Source organism: Corvus cornix, chromosome 21 (assembly GCF_000738735.6).
Source record: "Corvus cornix cornix isolate S_Up_H32 chromosome 21, ASM73873v5, whole genome shotgun sequence".
NCBI classification, from domain to species: Eukaryota; Metazoa; Chordata; class Aves; order Passeriformes; family Corvidae; genus Corvus; species Corvus cornix.
In genome coordinates, this window is record NC_046350.1 from 1,358,152 (window position 1) to 1,377,422 (window position 19,271).

Here is a 19,271-nt window from a genome sequence, read left to right on the forward strand (position 1 = left end):
GTTGCTGCCAAATGTGTTTGAATAATAGAAAATAAAGGAGATTTCTTTTGAACTAGTTTTTCCACAAAAAGATTTCTTTACTGAGATATGAATTCTCTTAAATAACTCAACAGACACATTAACATTTAAAACATACCCTTCTTCTGAAACAGCTATACTGCTTCTGAAAGATCACTTAAAAGCAATAATCTTCCTTCTCAATCTGAAGCTTTGAAGATCTCACTCTGTATGTTCAACAATGCCATCCTGTGGCTAACAGGAAAATGTATTTATGCTTACCTCAGGCCCACAGCCAGCATAGGTTCCAAAAGCTCTTTGATGTCCTGCTGGATACTGGGTCCCATGGCTCGTGCCAGCATACTAATGCAGGTGAAGACTGTGGCATCAACCTGCACAGACTTCTGCCTCCTGGAAAGGGACCACATAATTACAAGGAGCTGCTATTTTTCAGACATCTTTCCTCATCCTACTTCTGTGTTATTAGTCTTACAGAAATACTTCTGATTTTAATATAAAATTTGATCCCACATTACAAAAATTATATAAAGAGCAAGTGTTTCCATTTCTTCCTCTAACTTTCACATACTTACTTGTGGGCAAAGTCCTTTGGGGGAAGAGCTGCTTTTATGATTTCCAGGACTTTTGGCAGGTAAGCTTGAAACTCAGACCTCACGGCCACAGAAAGCAAACCCAAGGCCTGGAAGGCTGCTGTTCGCTCCTTCTCCTTCTTCACACAACTGAGAACATGATTCATGGTGTCTGGAAGATACTGATCAGCTGCCCACAATAGAAAACAATACAGACATGAGAATTCATTTAGGTTTATACAGTTGCATCACATTTGCAACTAAACTTTTACAAGTTTAAAACTAGAAAACAGACATAGTCATATTAAATTTGATGACATGATCAGTGGCAAATATGTCACCATATAATAAAAATTTCAAACTACAGAAGGCTTTGTTTTTAAAAAGAAAAATGACCAGAATAAAAGAGCTATAAAACACCCCCAGTGCAACAGGTTTTATATACATGTAAGAGCCAAGCATCTTGGTTTCATAGCGATTGACTGGAAATTTGGAGTAATTAGCACAAAGATTGTTTCAACCCACTAAGAGCATCTTGGTGACTTGTCTCCAACTCTAATACTCTCCTAAAATTGCTTGATAATCAATTGTTTTAAAGCTGGCAGGTATTTCCTAGCATATGCAACAGGGAAAAAGGAAGAGAACTCTACTGATACTTGGGATATACTGAGTGAGAGCAAGAGAGAATTCTCTTCTAAGTCTGACATACTGAGGAGAAAACAAAAAAAGAAGGTCTTTATATCTTATGGTATTGATCACCAAATTCTGACAATAGGTTTCAATCCATTTTCTTCATCAGAGCAACAATTTGGCATCAGCTATCAAGTCACACTTATTGAGAAAAAAAGACTGTCCTCCCACAGAGGAATGTGCTCATCTTACAAGAACCACATTTGGTGTGCTGCACTGCTTGCACAAGTTCATCTGGACCAAAGAGAGCTGGATAACTTCCAGCCCAAATTCAGCAACATTTCTAACATCCAACCATCTGTCTTGTCACCTGTGAATGCTGAAGGACGGAAAGCTGCCAACCGCGGTAGCAGATTGAGAACCGTCATCTGGATCAAAGAATTTTTGCTGGTTCTGCACTTGAGAACCCACTGGCAGACCTGGAAGGAAATAGATTAGGCTTTGAAGGATGGCCATTGGCAGTAATGCACAAACGTTTATTACCTTTGTGCTTTTAGGCATTCTACTGACATTTGGCTTCAGAGTCCATCAAAGAAATGGATAATTAAGACTGCTTCCAAAGGAAGTAAATCACTTGCCCCAAGAAAGACAATGACAAAGTCATGATATATATAATTCTTGAATTTTGAAGGCTCAGTTCAATACTAGGCAGTATTGCCTGCTAAGTAAGCACACAGAGGACAATTCCTCTGCAAGAACAGATGTTGAGAATGTTGGTAGACAAGCTGAAGAACAAACACTTACTTGATCAAATTTCTCTTCCATTAGATCCCTGCAGCATCGACTTTCTACCAAAGTAGACTTTGCTGGGACAGGTGAGGTTGCAAAACCCATAATTCCTTGGTGAGCACTGTACCCCAGAAGACCAGCCAAAGCATTTGACTGAGATGGCTGAAGAGACTGAAAGCTCGTGAAGGGAGTAATGTGGCGAGGCTTGGTACTGAAGCCCATCAGGTCTTTGCAGTACTTGTCATGCACAAGCTGCTGCTGAGTGATCTCTTCCATCTCCTCTCTAAGGCGCTGGACAAAGTAGAGAACCATTAAAAAAATAAAAAGTAACTGAATAAGACACTCCCAGTACAGTGCTACCCAAATCTCCTGAATAGCATCCTGTATAATCAATATCCAAATGGCTGTAAAAGATCAACTGAGTAAAATCCAGCAAAAATATTTGGGTATCCAACATGCAACAGAGTCCTCATTCCATAGAAAAATCTTTTTCCTTGTATTTAATCAAGTTAATAGCCTTTCTATTGGAGATTAATACCTCTTCAGCCCAAACTTGTCCCTGTTATTCCTCTGACACACTTTAATGCTCAACTCCATGTTCAGATGAGTTTTCCACCCAACAACCCCATTGCAACACTATGGGATATTTCCACAGACTGCAGAGTTGCTATACACTCTCAATCAATCCCCACCTTGTTCCTCTGCTCACCTCTCCCTCCATACTGCTGATTCTCACTAGCTCATTGAGGATCAGTAAGGCACCATGGATTCGGTCATCACGATTCATTCCTTTCTCTTTGGCCAAAGTCTCATCAAAGCCCTTCTCAGCCTCTTCATATGTATGCTTGGGGGAAAAGAAAAAAATCTCTGTGATAATGCAGAAACAAAGCCTGTGAGAATGAGGTAGTACTGCCAGTCAAGAGTTACTGATGTTCTGAATTTTCCAAGAGTAGCCACAAACCTCAACTGAGTAATAACAGAAGTATAACACACGAAAATTCTGATTCATCCAGAAGTTGTGGACACTGCTGCAAAGCATTTTCAACAGCACTAATCAAACAGCATGGTATCAGCTTCATCAGTATCTGCAGCATTTACTTGATTACAAGAAATCCAAGTTCACAACATTTGACTGCAGTGTCCAAAACTTATTTCATATCACAAAGCTTGAATTCATGTGGCAATAGCAGCAAAGCAAAGGTTCAGGCAAAAGAATTCTTACTTTTCTCACTCACGTTATATCTACACTAATAAAACCCTCTACTAGTAAGAGATGACACTAGATAACTGCATGACTGTAAAACTCGGTCAAGTTTAACAGCTGAAGATGAGGTGCAGACAGAACAATATATTCTTGAAGGAGTTAAGTCTTGCTTACTTTTACAGTAGTAGGCTAAAGGAACTACTCACTTTGGAAGCCATTATATTTTCAACCCTTTGAAGGAGAGGCAGTTTGTACTGACAAAGGTGACACAGGTTCTTAGTTTAGCCAGCTTTTCTGAAAACTGGCACTTCATCATCTTCCTTGCATTATGAGGGGCTGCTTCAAAACAAAGTTATTTTCTTACTCTGTACCACTGGGGCTTCTGCATCTCTTTTGGCTCCCGTTGTGTGGTGAGGATAAGGCAGGCTCTTAAGGCAGAAACAGCTCCCTCTCGGATGGCCTGTTTGGGATCCCACACAGCCACAAATATATTGTCAAAGAATGGCTGCACTTGTTGGAAGAAGAAGGTAGGCACGCTGATTGCCAGCTCACGCAAGACAAGAACCTGGAGGTGTGGAGGGAAACAGTAACAGTTTGGAAGATGAGCACACAGAGACAAACCTCATAACTTTTACAGTGTAGTACCATTTGTTTAGACTGTTGATGTCTGTGAGCTATTTCCATTTCCACACTCTGACAATTCCTAGCGTAACTGTGTCTTGGTCTTCATTAGTCACTGGGCTAATGGAGAAGCAATGAAGCAGCACTATGTCTGCCATGAGAGCATTAAAGATTCTCAGACATGGATTGGCAGCCATTCCCATCCTGACAAAAGCTTTTCTGCAGATTTCTGTGCATATTTCCTACCACTGTTCACTAATCCCAACTATCCCATGACAACAAAAAAGGGATCACTTACAGCTGCATGTCTACGACCTTCATTCCTGTCAGCTCCCAGCCATTCCAGAGCTCGTTTCACCTCAAACTCCACATACTCAGCTGTGAAGGTGTCACCAGCCATTGCAAGCCGCCCGATAGCCTTGGAAGCCATCTCCATTACAACGGGGTCATTGGATGGCAAGAGGTTCCTCAGGTAGTTGGCAAACCTGCCAATACGGGTGGCATTACCTCCTTCAACACCAATAAGGCTTGCTGCAGAGAAAGGGAGCAATGCTGCAGTTCTCCCCAAGAGTCAGTGAAGCAGACAGTAGGTAATCCCTGGATGAGAGCCAGTATTCCCTACACATTGCTTAAAGATTCCCATTAAGTCCTCCTAAACTGCAAATCCACAGGAAAAAAAAAAAAAAAATCAAGCAATAGGAAAGGGCCACCATTCTTTTGAGCCTGAACTTTTTAAGTGAGCAGGAAAATGCATCTGGTAGCCTCATAGATTTTCCCCATTTTTAGTTTTAAAAGAGAAAAAAATAATTCACCCTGGGTCACAGACCCATTCCTAATAGAAAAGCATCCATCCACATGCAACTACTGTGGCTGGTCCACCTCACAAGAAAAGCCAAAGACTGAATGGACCAAGGAAATTATCTCCTCCTCAGCCCTAGAGACAGTCTCTCCTGGCCAGGGTGGAGGCACTTCATCAGGCACCAGCATGGCAGAAGTTTTTGCTGCCAGGGTCTGGGTTGTAGCTGCTCTGTAGATAAAGAGGCCGTCAGTGTCCAGGGTTGTCAAGCTGGCACCTTTCAACATCACTAAATTCACAGAAACAATTCAAAAGCGATACTGTCAGCTTAAGATCTGATGTTATTAACAAAGATTTCTCTAAGGCATTTATGCTGCCTTCAAACATTGGGATTGGATGATTATGTCTATGAGCCTAAACCATAAACATCTCTTTGACTATTAAAGAAGTAGCTGCTACAATACAGGCTACTTGCTTGGAAGGCAAAGTATTTATGCAAGCTGACTTCCCCAATAGTGAGGATTCAGTCAGCTCTGCAATCTCACAGTGAACACACAGACAGAGCCACTGATGGAGAGGCTGATCAGAATCAAAGCACAAGCTATGTGAGCCCCTCTTGGGGATGGAAGCTGCTGTTATGGAACCAGGTAAATTTAAATAACAAGAATCAATCTCTGCAGATGGAAAAGAGTTGAGAAAGTCAGCCTACCCTGATACATATAAATGGGCAGCAAAAAGTCTTCTCAGCTCAACTCCAGAACAAAATTTTCACATGCTCAGCGTTCACATTTGATGCTCAACTCCCAGAAGAGCTCAGGACCCATTAAGCACCAGGTTTTCAGCCACCCTCAGCAGCTCCCATGCTGACACTTCACACAGATTTTCAGAGCCCAGCAACTAGAACACACCCAGCATACTGAGCTGTCAGACATCAGGCCAGGTGTATTAAAGCTCATTCCTTTTGAAAATCTGTCCCTAAAGATATTTGCATGAAGAGAAAATTCACCAGAGGCATTATGTGCTTTTACTCACCTATTGCCAGAATGCCACCCTTCCTTTCATTTGCATCAGAGCTAGAGACAAGCTCAAATATGTGATGGTTCAGCTGATCGTAAAACCTGGTAGATTCTTCCTGACTCATCTGTAAAAGCAAAAAGTTCAAATCAGCTTTCAGCATTCTCTCCCTCCCTCCTGCCCCAAAACCTCCATGAAGACAATGCTTCTTATGCCACTTAAACAGAAAGAAATTAAATCGACCATACATTATGAACTCAAAATTGTTTATCTTATTTGTGCCCTATATGCAGCAAGCTTACTTATTCTGGTACTTGACTACCCATTTGTGTCCCCAACTCGCTCACCTCTCCTACATGCCAGGGGGCAAAGATAAGTTCCCTGCTGTGCCCCATCTCCTCTCTAAGACCAGCTTCCATATTCCAAAAATCTCCATTGCCAAGGCACCCAGCCCATGCTCTACACTCACATGATACACAAGGATAAATAATCCCATTTGCAGCACTCACCTCACGCAGCTCCATGGTGACATAATGCTGCAAGTCCTTGGCAGCTTTTGCCCTTGTCTCTTCGCTGCGACTCTTCAAGCCATTGGCAAATTGCTGGAGAATGGACACAGTGCCCGACATGGTGGTAGTATGCTGGGGCTCAGGGGCATCAATTCCTGTAAATTCTTCAGAGAGACATATTTTTTACTGCTTGAATTGAAATCTTTGAGCTTCCTTCTTAAGGCTGTCCCTCCTGACTGTTTCCAAAATATACATAAAGACGCTGTGTCAACAGACCATAAAATTACAAGTAATGACTGTATTCCTTAGGCCTTACACTCCATGATAAAACTGTATTACCACATATCTTGACCCCCAGCCTATTTGCTCTCTAGTTCCTCAAATACCAAAATACATTGCAGTAGGTCAGGTGCCCTATGGTGATCTAATCCTAAATCAAGGGTCATGCAAGAGCTGAAAAACAGCAGGGTCAAACTAGGGTTTGCAATTACCTAGTGTAAGTAAGCACAATCATTCCCAGGATTATATCACTATCATATCTGACTCCTCCCTGAACACTTTCATCCAAGTTTCTCCACAGAAATCTCAGTGTTACACCAACACAAGGAAGACAGTACTGAGGGCCTGGCAAGTGTTACATCCTCCAGAAGATATTTAGAGATGGGAAGTCCAGTTATAGCAACACCAATCATTGCAACAGGGGGTTTCCCAGCATAACACATAAACAAACTTTCTCAGGGGCCTTTCTTTACGTTAAAAATATTTTAGATGCTTGACGCCCCCCCCCGATATTCAGGTTACATAAGACCAAACCAAGCACTGACACTAGAACTTCAACTGCTTCTCCCCAAATATTCCACACGCGGTCACAGACATCCAGCGGGACCATAGGTGAGATGGCTACTGGCAGGAGCCAGGAGAGGCTCCCCGGATCAAAGAGCAGCCAGGGGTTGCTGCTACCCATCGCCCCAGCCCGGTGTCCGTGCCTGGGATTCCCTCAAGGCCACAGAACCCGGCGGACAGGACCCGGCAGGCCCGACGCCGGAGGGGGAGCTCCGCAGGCCGGGAGTGAGGGAGGGGTGAGGCGGGGGAAGGCGGGCACGGCCGGCGGGGCCGCAGGCGGCACCACCGCGCGGCCGGGGGCTCGGGCAAGGTCAGACCGGGCAGGAAGCGGGAGGTGAGGGGAAGGGGATCCGACGATGACAGGAGGCACCGCCGCTCTCACTCACCCGCCGCCGCCCCTGCCGCCGCCGGCTCCCCTACTCCGGGCCTCGCGCCCGCCCCGCCACCGCTCCTGCAGGGCCGGCGAGCCGCTGCTGGCCAATAGGCTCCCAGGAACGCCGTGATCGGCATCCTCTCTGACCAACAGAAAAAGAGGAAGGGGGAAGAAGAGCTCAAAGCTCCGCCCCTTTCCCAAGGAACCGCAAGGACAATCGCCTTCCGACCAATCATCAAGCCAATCATTAATGACTGGCAGTATGTCTAACCAATAGAATGGCTGGGCTTGCTCAGTAGGCCCACCTTTCCGATGCCGGCTTCCGCCCTTCCGTGAGGCGCCGGCTATGGCCGGAGTACAGCATGGGTGGATGGAGTAGAGCAACCAGCATCATCTTCTTGGGCTTCTTCGAAGCGTTTAGCACTGTCCCGCACGACATCGTGGTCTCTAAACTGGGGAGAGATGGATTTGACGGATGGACGACTCGATGGATAAAGAACTAGCTGGATAGCCGCACGTAAATAGTTGCGGTTGTCCACATGGAGACCAGGGACGAGTGGTGTCCCTCAGGGGTGGTACTGGGGTTGATAGTATTAAACAACGTTGTCGGCGACACAGACAATGGGATTGAGGCACCCTCAGCAAGTGACAGCGAGCTGTGTGGTGCTGTCACATGGTGGAGCGACGGGACTAGAGCATCTCCTCTATGGAAGAAGAGAAGGTTGTGTGGAGATCTCAGAGCAGCCTTCCAGTATCTGGAGGGGCTTACAAGGAGGCCAAGGAAGGACTCTTCACCAGGAACAAGGGAGAATGGGCTCAGATTTAAAGAGAGGAAATTTAGTTTACATGTTAGGAAAATGTTCTTCCTGTAAGAGTGGGGAGGTCCTGGCAGAGGTTGCCCAGAGAAGCTGTGGCTGCCCCATCCGCGGAAGTGTCCAAGGCCAGGTTGGACGGGGCTTGGAGCAACCTGGGACAGTGGAAAGTGTCCCTACCCTACCCATGGCAGACGGTGAAACGAGATGAGCTTTAAGGTCCTTCCCAGCGTAAACCATGTCCCGGGTGTAAGCCCTGTGTGCGCCTTGCGCATGCGCAAAAGAAGCAGGGCGCTGCCATGTCGTGCCCCGTGTGTTCCGCTGAAATGTGTCCGGCTGCCCGTGACAGAGCAAGGGCGGTTGTGTCTGTGCCGGGCGTCGGGCGCTCCGTGGCGGCTATGACGTGAATCGTGGTGCTGGCGCGTGCTGCGGGGTGACCCTCGCCGCCGCGCGTGACGCCGTGGGCCGCTTAATTTTCCTTTTAATTTGTACATCGGGAGGTGCCGGCGGGTGCGGAACCCCTCGCGTAAGGCCGTGGGGGTGGCGAGGCCGGGCGGGCTGGCGGTCGTGGTAGGGCGGGTAATGGCGGCACTCTCGCCTCCCCACGGGGCGCTATGGCGGCGCGCCCCTCGCTCCTTCCGGGCCCTGCGCCTGCTAACGCGCGGCCCTTCCCCTTCTAGGTGCTGCTGCGAGACGGCGGGGCGAGCATGGGACCAGCAGACCTGGTGCAGAAGATCAGTATCAGCGCCGAGAGCCCTCGCGGGAACGAGAGGAACGGCAGCGGCTCGGCGCTGGCGGGCGTTGACGGGGCCGCCCCGGCAGATGGAGACACAAGTGTGCAGCCTATGTGCTAGCGCTCCGGCCCTGGAGCTTCAGTGCCTCTCTGACCCTGTGGCGCTGGGCAGCGCGCTGGCGTACCGGGCCGAGGGAGCACTCGACCCGGGGTTGCTGGTGGGAAGCGCCGTGACCGTCCTGGCTGTGCATGGGGCCGGCAACTTGGTGAATACCTACTATGACTTTTCCAAAGGCATCGATCACAAGAAAAGTGATGACAGGACATTGGTGGACCAGATTTTGGAGCCGCAGGATGTAGTACGGTTTGGAGTATTCCTCTACACTGTGGGCTGTATCTGTGCTGCTGGGCTCTATGCTGTCTCCACGCTCAAGCTGGAGCACCTGGCCCTGATTTACTTCGGAGGACTTTCCAGCTCCTTCCTTTATACCGGAGGTAAGTGCTGCATCCCGTTTGTTGTGAATCTGAATGTAGATGTGATAGAATCAGCTGAATTGTCAAAGGTTTCTAGAAGACACACGTGATCTATCTAGTGCACTGCTATAAGATGTTTGTGGTATTTCTTGAAGTACTGGTACATAAACTTGCATTCTTTGCAACTGAATGTTGTGGGAAGAGTCATACTAAGATCTTCAGCTGGATAGTGGTGTTGAGGCATTATTATTTACATACATGGCTTTAGATGCTTATCAGAACTATTACTGAACCTTTCTGTGATGTTTATCTCATATCCTTTAGCAGTGTAGCTAGTGGCGTATTTTCTTTCCTTTGGTGGGAATGTTACTTTGTTTTGGAACGTTTTCTTGTTACTCTTTAGATGAAGCTTCACTATGAATGCTGAACAGTTTGTGATTCTTCTTAATAAGACAAGGATATTTTTGTGTCTTCCTGTGTTGGATAGATACAAACATCATTACTAGGAGAAGAACAAACAACTTAGTTTCAAACTGTCAGACTTTCAGTTATGTGGGTTTCCCTGAAAGAGCCTTGTCAGTTTTGCATTTTGTTCTGAGCATTTCCTGTATTTCTTCAGGATCAGCTTCTAGTATGCATGATCACACTGTACCTTATTTCCATAGATTTCTGCAGAAACAGGTACTTCTAGATGGGTATTAAAACCTGGCCCTTAGTTTTTGTTACATTGTTTGTCTGGAGAAATCCAGAAACTCCTTTTCTTTGTTATCTTTCATAAAGGAGATAATATGTTTCTTGTCCATAGCTGCATGTGTATTGGTTGTTTGGCAATATTCCTACAGGAAGAGGCTGAACTGTTATGTCATGCATTCTCTTCAGTCATTTGAATTGTTTGATGATGCTTGATTTTATTCTTGTGTCTTGCCACAGGAATTGGATTTAAATACGTTGCGCTTGGTGATGTGGTGATCCTGATCACCTTTGGGCCCCTGGCTGTCATGTTTGCCCATGCAGTGCAGGTTGGTTACCTGTCTGTGTCACCCCTGCTCTACGCTGTCCCTCTGGCCCTCAGTACTGAGGCTATCCTGCACAGCAACAACACACGGGACATGGAGTCGGACCGGCAGGCGGGAATTGTCACCTTGGCCATCCTCATTGGCCCCACCTTCTCCTATGTTCTCTACACCGTGCTGCTCTTCTTGCCCTACCTGATCTTCTGTGTGCTGGCCACACGCTATACCATCAGCATGGCATTGCCACTGCTCACCATCCCAATGGCATTTTCACTGGAAAGACAGTTCCGGAGTCAGAGCTTCAGCAAAATTCCTCAGCGGACAGCCAAACTCAATCTCCTGCTGGGGCTTTTCTATGTTTTTGGCATTACATTGGCACCTGCTGGTGCTCTGCCCAAACTGTGAAAAGAGCTGTAGAGTCAGGCCTCATTATTCACTAGTCATGCCAATTAACAGTGGATGTTATGAGTAAATGACCCATTATGGACAGTGAGAAGAATAGAAAGACCACCTTGCACTGTTGATAGTGAATGTTATGATTTCTGGTCTTGGATAGCTTACACAGCAGACTTCAAAAAAAGTGATTCATCAGTTCTTCAGAAAGGGTGAACTGTGTGGCTTTGCTTTGAGGAGCAAGGTGACATAAGGTCAAAGAAATGTTTAAAGAATCTCATCCTTTTGCCACCTAATTTTTTCACTTTCAGTTCAATGAAAGAGCCTCAGGTCACACTCTCCATTCACTTCACAAGCACAATGATTGCTCTTATCACTTCTTTTCTTACCATGGTGAAGGAGTTCAGTGGCTCCCCTGTGGGAATCAGAAAACACTGCCAAATGTTTAGCATCACAACGTAGATGCCATTACTTCACTCTCCTGTAAGCATAGTTCATCTTCATCTGTTGTATGTTTTAATTTTTGTTTTGTTTTTCCTAACCAAATTTTGAGCTTTTATTTCCAAGCCCCCTGAAATGCGCTAGATACTGATTCATGAACTATTGCTTCTGCTTGTTCCATATAGTCTGGAAATTTCAAAGTCATAAATCTCTGTTGGTTGTGGTGCTAAAATGGAGCACGATTAGACCACTGCACAAACTTTAAGCCAAAACCAGTAAATCTGTATTGTGCTACAAAAGCTGAAGCTGTAAATGCAAACCATGCAACTGTAAAGCCCTCAATGGGTAGAAAAACAAATGGTTTCTATTTTGGTGTTTGCTTAGAATTTACTCTCTGAAATGACAGGTTTTGAGTTAAGGGGGAGCTGACAAAGTGCCAGATTTCTCTGAATAGCTATGGATTAATGGATACATAGGTGGAAAACAAATGGATTAAAAAAATTTTTTTTTCACTTGTTTTTCTCTGCTATTTTAGAGACCCACAGCATTATACTGAAATGTCTTATTCTAAAGAAGCCCAGTTCAGCAAAGAAGAAAGATACAGTGTTAGAAAAAACAAATCTGAATTATTGCATTGGCTCTGCATAAAAAGAAGGACTGGAAATGGGAAGAAACCAATGTTGTTAAGATGATTTTTCCTAATGGAGTCCAGAGTTTGTGTCACTGAATCACAATTAATAGATCACTGAAGGGAAGTTCCCCACAACTTTTCCCCCCTTTATACCTTACAGTGTTGCTTTGTTTTCTCCTGCAGATCTTGCCACTTGCTGTTCACGTGGCCCTTTGGAGAATTTATTGTTTCAGCAGTTATGTAGCTGTGTGAAAAACATGCTAAACATAATGGGGAAAACATGTGCCTTCCAGTCCAAAGAAGGATTTGATCTGTACCATATTACTTAGTGGCAACTGAATTCTCTTCTGTTTTATTTAGTACCTGTACACAGGTTTTAGTGAAAAGCTTGTTTGCAGGAGCTGTGGAAAGCTCAGAGGAATTGACACAGGTGTTGAACTAGAGCTGGTGGTGCCAGGTCACAGCCTTGCTTTTGAACAAGTGTGTGTGTGAACCACTGTATGAAGGGCTTTTACACACGAGCAATAAACTAGCAATAAACTCACATGGTGTTACCCTGCATCTGTCATAGGTAAGTTATGCCCTCTGGAAGAGCCAGGTGTCCCATTAGTGGGTTGTACTGACAGCAGTAAAGCTGAGTTAATGGTACCAGATTACATGGTACAGCTGTTTAGAGACTGGTTTTATGGCTTCATGTTATCCAGTGTTACCCAGCAGTTATATCTGAGCTGAAGTTAATGGGAAGGAGTTTTTGCAGGCCTGTTTAAAGAGCCACAACTTCATCTTTTATTTATTAAAATGGGCAGATGATCATGATCTCTCTAATCTGGATAGGCAAAGGACAAGAAGAGATGGGCTTCAGCAACTGCTTTCTACAGCAAAATACTTGTTAGGATTAAAAATAAAAGAAGAAAATGCAAAAGTTCAGCTCAGATGGATGGAGGGGGATATCCAGAAGGTTTTGGAAACTGTTTTCAATGCAGATATACACAACAGAGTTTCTACTGTTGCTTCTTTGTGGACCTACAGAATGAAGAAGAGCCTGGCTCCAATACGCATTTCACATTTCTGCAAACCAAAAGCTTTTGTAGGGATAAGGGCTGAGCTGACAAACCTGTTAACCTTGCAGTTGGGGATATGTGGGTCTACTGGGTTAATCCTGCCCTTTGTAGCAGCTGTGTGCTTCATTTTATGACAGCTTGGTTTTGAATAGCTTTCCATTTCAAAGAATGGTTAGTTACCTTTTCTCTACTTCTTTTACAAAAACTAGAGTACTCCAGATAAATTCCTTAAAGTAACTTGGCTTGTATCTTTGATAACTGTAATTGTAATGATGAGAAGGTCATTGGTGCCGTAGAGTACGTAACTCTTATTGTATCTTGGCTACCCTTGCCTGGGTAGGATGTCTACTTAGGGCTGGAAAGGACCAGTGCTTTTTGTTACTGAGATGAAACAGCTCATTAGTACAAAAAGATGTGTGTGGAACACTTTCCGAGATAGGGGGGATTCAAAGTATTTTAATAGTAAAACTGAGATGAAAAGTTTGTAATTCCTTACTCCAGATGCTGGTTACTTCCAATTCCCTCTGAAAAACAGTATCGTTCAGGTTCTTAAGGATATTAGTAATAACTAACACATTCTTCACCATGTGTCATGGTTTAGCAAACCAAACCACTACACCATGGTTTTGAGGAAGTCATTTAACTTCTGTCTCAGAAAACAGCTAATTTTTGCCTACCTCACAGGGATGCTGAGCTGACATAATAGAGAGCTTTGAAAGTAAAAAGTGCTTTATCTCTGTGTGCTTTCCAAAAAGCTTATTAGTACTAGAAAACATTTTAGATACGAACTAACGTAAAGGGTGACTTAACCAATGTAATTAGGCCAAAATAATCTTCACATATAATCATTGAGTAGTAAGAGAGATTCATTTATTGGTTTGCTTTGTGATGAAGATGCTGGGTCTCTTCCCCTACTCCACTTTTCCCTGTCTCATGCTACTTTCCCCAAATATAAACTTTAGAAACTTCTTTCAGGTCTCTCTTGATGAGCTGTATTGCAGTGTGATGAGTGTGCACTGGTAGATGAACAGATCTGTAGCCCATATGTTAATGTGTCCTAAAGCACCTCCTGGCCTTTCTTCTTACCCAATAAGCTGTCTGAATGTTAGTCTGTTAATTATGTTTGATTCTTTTATATTACTCAAGTTGTATATTTGCACATGGATTAAAACATGGTCACGAAAAAAAGAGGGTCTTCATCTGCCACGTTTATAGTATAATTGCCTGAAAAATCATACTTTTTTTGTGTGTAAAAGTCCTTTTATTAATCACATAGTCCTGTCCTTCCCTATCACAAGGCAAACAGTTCTGTAGCAGTGATCATCTCCTACTAACGGCAGACTTAGAGTAGTTCTGGTATATTCATCAATGTGCAGAATTTTCTCTGATGCAGTTTTTTGTGCCATGTACTGTTCAGCATTTGTAAGGAGGTTTCAGCTGAACTTTAATATCTTTAATAAAGATTAACTTCTTCATCCTCACCAGTTTGTTCTGCCAGTTTTCCTGTGCCATGGTCACTGCTCCATAGAACTATGACAGCATAATGCCTCCCCCGTATGTGTCATAAACGAGCCTAAAGCACGGTTTGAAATTTTCCTGCCTTGGCCACTGGTGCAGTGTGCTCCACAAACGCATTTGGAGGTAGTTATAAAGGATAAAATGCAGGACAGCATGGCATCGATACATGGGCTGATCTTCCCAAATAAGGAGGCTGTAATTCTGAGTGTCTGCAGATGGCAGCGTTGCTCTTCCATTGCTGCTGCAGCGCCTTTTCTCTATGGGAACCTGTTGCAAGGGTTATTTTAGTGTTTGGTTGTATCTCACTGGGTCTCTGCTGGTGTAAGGGTACTTGAAAGATAAATGGCTGCAGATGAATTTCTGTTGTGCAGATTATGACTGGACAGATGCTCCTGGCCTAGGCAGGTACTGGCAGAAATGGGCATTTGAAGGAAGCCAGTCAGCTCTTAAATTTTAAAGCCTTTGCTGATGGCTTAATAAGCTCTTTCTGGTCAGATGCTGAGGGCTGAGCTTTCAAAAGAGCGTGGGCAAGCTATGCGTGAAGGGCAGTACACTCATGCAGGGAAGAATGCAGTGTCTGCACACTCTATGAGATGTACTTCTGTTCAGTCAATTGCTTTTAACACATCTTGAATCCCCAGTGGAAAATCTTAATACTTTTACAGTGTTTTTAGGAGCTTGGACTCTATTCTTCCCATTACTTGGGCGAGGAGACTGAGTCACTGCTGCTTACTCAAGGTGATCCTCCTTGTAGGAGAGTACTTGAGAGTTCGCCTTTCCAGTCTGAAACCTTAATAACTAGGCCTTTCCCCTCACACCTTGCTCTGTCTGGTCACTGGTAGATTATTTTTATTTTAATCACTTTCAGTCACTTTATACTTTGAGTTTTACCTGCTTAATTACATGTTTAAGGAATGAAATGCTATTCTGGCTTCTTAAGGCTATTTTTAAGGTGGAATTAAATATCCAGCCAAGATAAAATCAGTGGCTCTCAGCATTGCCTAAACATGTGTAAGTTTCAATAAGCCAGGGCTTATTGAATAAGCAGGGCTGGCTTATTGCAGCTGTATGTCTAAAGGAAACAGGCCCAGTGCTGGACAGGATCATGCCCATGTTTTGTTGTCTGAAACAAGGTCTTTGTGCTTTTCTGAACTCAGAGTAAGACCCAAAATGAACAAATTTGTCAAGAGATTTTTTTACACTCTTTTCTGATGATAACTTTCAATGCTGTCAGTGTTTATTCTTGCTACATCATGAGGAAAACCCATGTTTTAATCCAGATGTTTCAGTGGCCACAAGGATTTGTCTTAATGACAAAAACTTGAAGGACATAGTTAAGCATTCCTTTGGGGTCAGCTGAGAGAGTGTGACTTGCTCCAACATTTATCTCACTGATCTACAGGAACAGTGGGTTATCAGCCAAGTTTATCCATTCCCTCAGAAAGAAACCTGTGTTTGTGCATCTTTCCCAGGCTTCATACATGCACTATCCTGAGTGAGAAGTTCACACACCAGAGTTCACAACCTCTCCACATGAAGATTCAAATGTTTTTTAAAAGCAGAACAAATCCAAACAAAGCTATAACCCCTGACTGTCCTCTGCTGAATTCTCATTGGCTTGCCAGGACCTGAGTGATTTGAAGAATTAAAAATCTATGGCACCCATCATGCTACTTTATCATGAAACAACAAGGAGAAACTGCTCATTAATGAGATGGCTGATCAAGATGAACATGCTGGCTGAGAGATGTGTCACAGGTGGTTTGTCAGGAAGCAAGGAAAACAGTGAGAACCTTGCTAAAACACTGGATCTGAAATGCTGTTCTAGGAGCTTGAGAGTGTAGAGAGCTTAGAAACAGAGGAGGTTAGGGTCTGCCTCCTCCAGTCTGCCTCCTGGTTGGCACCTTTCAGATGTCTTGTCCTAGGCTAGAGTAGCACTGGGCAGGTCTGCTAGTCTGGCAGTGATTTTAGGTGCTAAGTGATGTGGGAGATCCTGGCACCCACTCTTTGTTCTAGTGCTAGATTCATGACCGGTTTGTTAACTGGGAAATGCAGAATAGCCCAGCAATTTTAATAAAGCCTAGACTCTTTTTTAGAATGAACAGAAAGGAAAGTTCTTTTAGGGAGTGGTTTGGCTTGTGTGTCCTGTCACTGATGTAGCACAAAGAATAAAGATGATGCATATAGGTGTGCAATCAAGCCAAAAAACAAAGCCTGTGCCCCAAATGGGCTGGTATACTAGTGGTAAGGGAATAAACCAAATGCTGGTTTGATATAAGGGGCAAATTCAGGCAATTTACATCTCATGCAGCATTTGCAAATACATCTGCACAAATCATCGTGCTGTGGGAATTAAGCAGTTTCTCAGACTTTGACCTAATGGAAAGAGAGTCTAATAAACCATCTTCCCAGTCTCGATAGCCATTGTCCCAAGGGTTGATGAAATGACTTCAGATAGAGTATAAATTACTTTCTGTATGACATGAGGCTGCTGCCACAGTTAAGTCATATTTTAACCTGTGGGGGATACCTCTACTGCTATATAAAGCTTAGGTCCAGTCAGTATAAATAAAGGAGAGTTTGGGAATAACATGCTAGAGATTCATGTGCTTTTGTGTGTGTTCTAGAGCTTAATAAAGCCTTAAGAGTATACTTGGTGCTGTGCCATACCATTCTTCATCCGGTCTTTCTTCTTCCTTAAATTAGTTCTTAAGTAGAATTTGATTAGCCACCTAGAAACACAAAGCTGCCTCCCCAGTGATGTGCTGTAGGCTTTCTGTAAAGCTCCTTTCTGAATGGATCTTCTGCAGCATCCCTGCTTCTTCAAACCTTTGTTGCTGAGGTTTCCAGGAAAAGGTGGAACAACATTTGCACGTGCATGGGGAGAGAAAGATTAAAGGTAAAGATCAAGAAGGGAGTTGGAGAGATAGCTATATATTAATGAACTTCGGGAGCTGAAATCCGGGTTACTTTGTGTCAAAAAATTTTTCTTCTTTTCCCCCTAGCTCATGTGGCAGGAATCACCTGCTATTCTGTGAGCAATGGGGGGCCTCTGTCCTCCTTTCAGAGGCAATAGCCTGGATTTTAAATCCATATCCTAAATGACCTAGTTTTCAAGGTCATTGGATCCCAGGATTTTAACTTGCTCAAATGCAAGAGAAAGGATGAGCCAGGGAAGGTGAATCTAAACTACTCCAGGTTTAGTAGTGGTTCTGTCAGTATCTCTGCATAAGATGTGGATACACAGAAATTCAGGTGTTCTAGAGAAAAAAAAGTCTTTCTTACATGTAGGGAATTTTTGCTGTGTTACATAGTGCTGCTTTGTAGCAGCACTACAGATATTCAGCATTTTCACAAAACTGATGGTGTGGTTCTTAGACTGAAGAACCTGGGATTTGGAAAAGGGAGAGGACTTGGCTCAATGTATGAATTTCGCATCTGCATCTGAGATAGCAAGTCCTGTGCATCTGTCTATTGTCCTTCTCCTTGTCTTCTGAAGAGCTATGTGCTGGGAAACCCTTAAGCAGGAAATTAGTCTGTTTCTAGTGTCTATGTGTGTATAGGAATCTTCAGTTTTGAAGAATGTTCGTGGCCAGAAACAGCCATGTCCTAAACTCCTATTACAGAAGAGTGTTGGGCTAGGAAGGGTTGCAAGTACAAGTACATACATGAGTGATGCATATTCCCACTAAGAGTTATCTCCAGATGGTGAAGAAACAAATCCAAGTAATTTAGGAGCCCTGCATGTCTCCTGAGGATTGAGACATAAACAGAATATCAATTTCTCTAGCAAGCTAACTCACAGGAGGAAAAGAAAAGGTTGTTTTCTAGACACCCATATGTTTTTTGCGTGTGAGAGAGAATGCATGTTGCATTCTGACTTGTCTAAAAAGCATATTCTGGAGGAAAAGTTTAAGGGAAGAAATGTTTTCCTCATTTACTAAAGTAAGGCTTTGTACTTTCTAGGGAAAATGGGATTTGATGTAGATTCTTTCTCTTACTTAAGACCTCACCATCCTACTCACCATTCCTCTGCTAACACTTCTGGAGGGAAAACTGAAATCCTATGAGTCCCTGTCTATGTATGGGGGAAGGGACAGGGAATAGTTTGAGTTGCAAGAAGGTATTGCAGTAGAAATGTCTGTGCTGCAATGGGAATAGTGGAAATAGACTGTTCAATTTTCATCTGCCAAACAAGAGCTTTAACAGTAAAATTGACCCAAACTCTCAGGCTATGGAGGTGCATACAGAAATGTGGCATTTGGAACTTGTGTAGCTTTAAGCAGTTTGTCTAAAATAAGTGTCATAAAACACCTTGGGGCTGGGGCTGACATTGATGGAAAGGGTCACCATCAAATGGTGCCAATCCAGGTGTGAATGTCAGAAACTGGCTTTTGTGGCAGGAGGGCTGTTCACAATAGTGGCACAGGCATTTGTAAAATGTCAGTGGCCAAGCACAGCCTGTGCTCCATTTTTTTGTCCTTGACCTGAGACAGTTGTCCAAAGAGACTATGGTGTTCCATAGTTTCAGCAGGCACTGCTTCCCCTTTCCTGGGGTGACAGCCCTCTTGGACAGGAAAGGACATTTGAGTGCTGGGAGCTTTGAGCTCTGCATGTGATACCTGTCTGTAAAGGATGCAAGCAGCTGTGCTCTTGTGGTGATGAATCAGGAAGAGTCATTTACAATAACAAAGCTGATGTGGGTGGGCACAGGCATAAAGGTGAAGGCAGTGCCTGGTGAAAATCTAATGGTATTTCAGTGCACTTCCAGAGCCCATTCCTGTCTGCAGTTTTACAGGTGGCAGCTGAATCAGAGGTGGAAATTAAAT

The 19,271-nt window shown here is 43.9% G+C and overlaps 2 protein-coding genes across 3 annotated transcripts in view; one reads left to right on the forward strand and one right to left on the reverse strand.

The window, feature by feature from the left end:
• Positions 1-7,424, reverse strand: part of MTOR (mechanistic target of rapamycin kinase) — a 64,585-nt gene extending 57,161 nt beyond the window's left edge. For both annotated transcript variants that reach the window (XM_010405753.3, XM_019289722.3), the window contains exons 1-10: positions 7,380-7,424; positions 6,151-6,314; positions 5,660-5,768; positions 4,130-4,362; positions 3,575-3,775; positions 2,716-2,850; positions 2,022-2,297; positions 1,588-1,696; positions 591-777; positions 280-408 (exon numbers count right to left, since the gene is read on the reverse strand). In XM_010405753.3, the coding sequence (XP_010404055.1) occupies positions 280-408; positions 591-777; positions 1,588-1,696; positions 2,022-2,297; positions 2,716-2,850; positions 3,575-3,775; positions 4,130-4,362; positions 5,660-5,768; positions 6,151-6,270 (1,499 nt within the window). In that variant the 5' untranslated portion in view covers positions 6,271-6,314; positions 7,380-7,424. The remainder of the gene's footprint in view (positions 1-279; positions 409-590; positions 778-1,587; positions 1,697-2,021; positions 2,298-2,715; positions 2,851-3,574; positions 3,776-4,129; positions 4,363-5,659; positions 5,769-6,150; positions 6,315-7,379) is intronic.
• A 1,012-nt stretch (positions 7,425-8,436) lies between these two features.
• UBIAD1 (UbiA prenyltransferase domain containing 1) lies at positions 8,437-14,405 on the forward strand. Its single transcript, XM_010405943.4, is given in 6 exon segments — positions 8,437-8,524; positions 8,527-8,591; positions 8,859-8,988; positions 8,991-9,062; positions 9,065-9,406; positions 10,316-14,405. Coding segments are annotated over 6 exon segments (1,170 nt in total). The 5' UTR covers positions 8,437-8,451; the 3' UTR covers positions 10,804-14,405.
• The last annotated feature ends 4,866 nt before the right edge of the window (positions 14,406-19,271 follow it).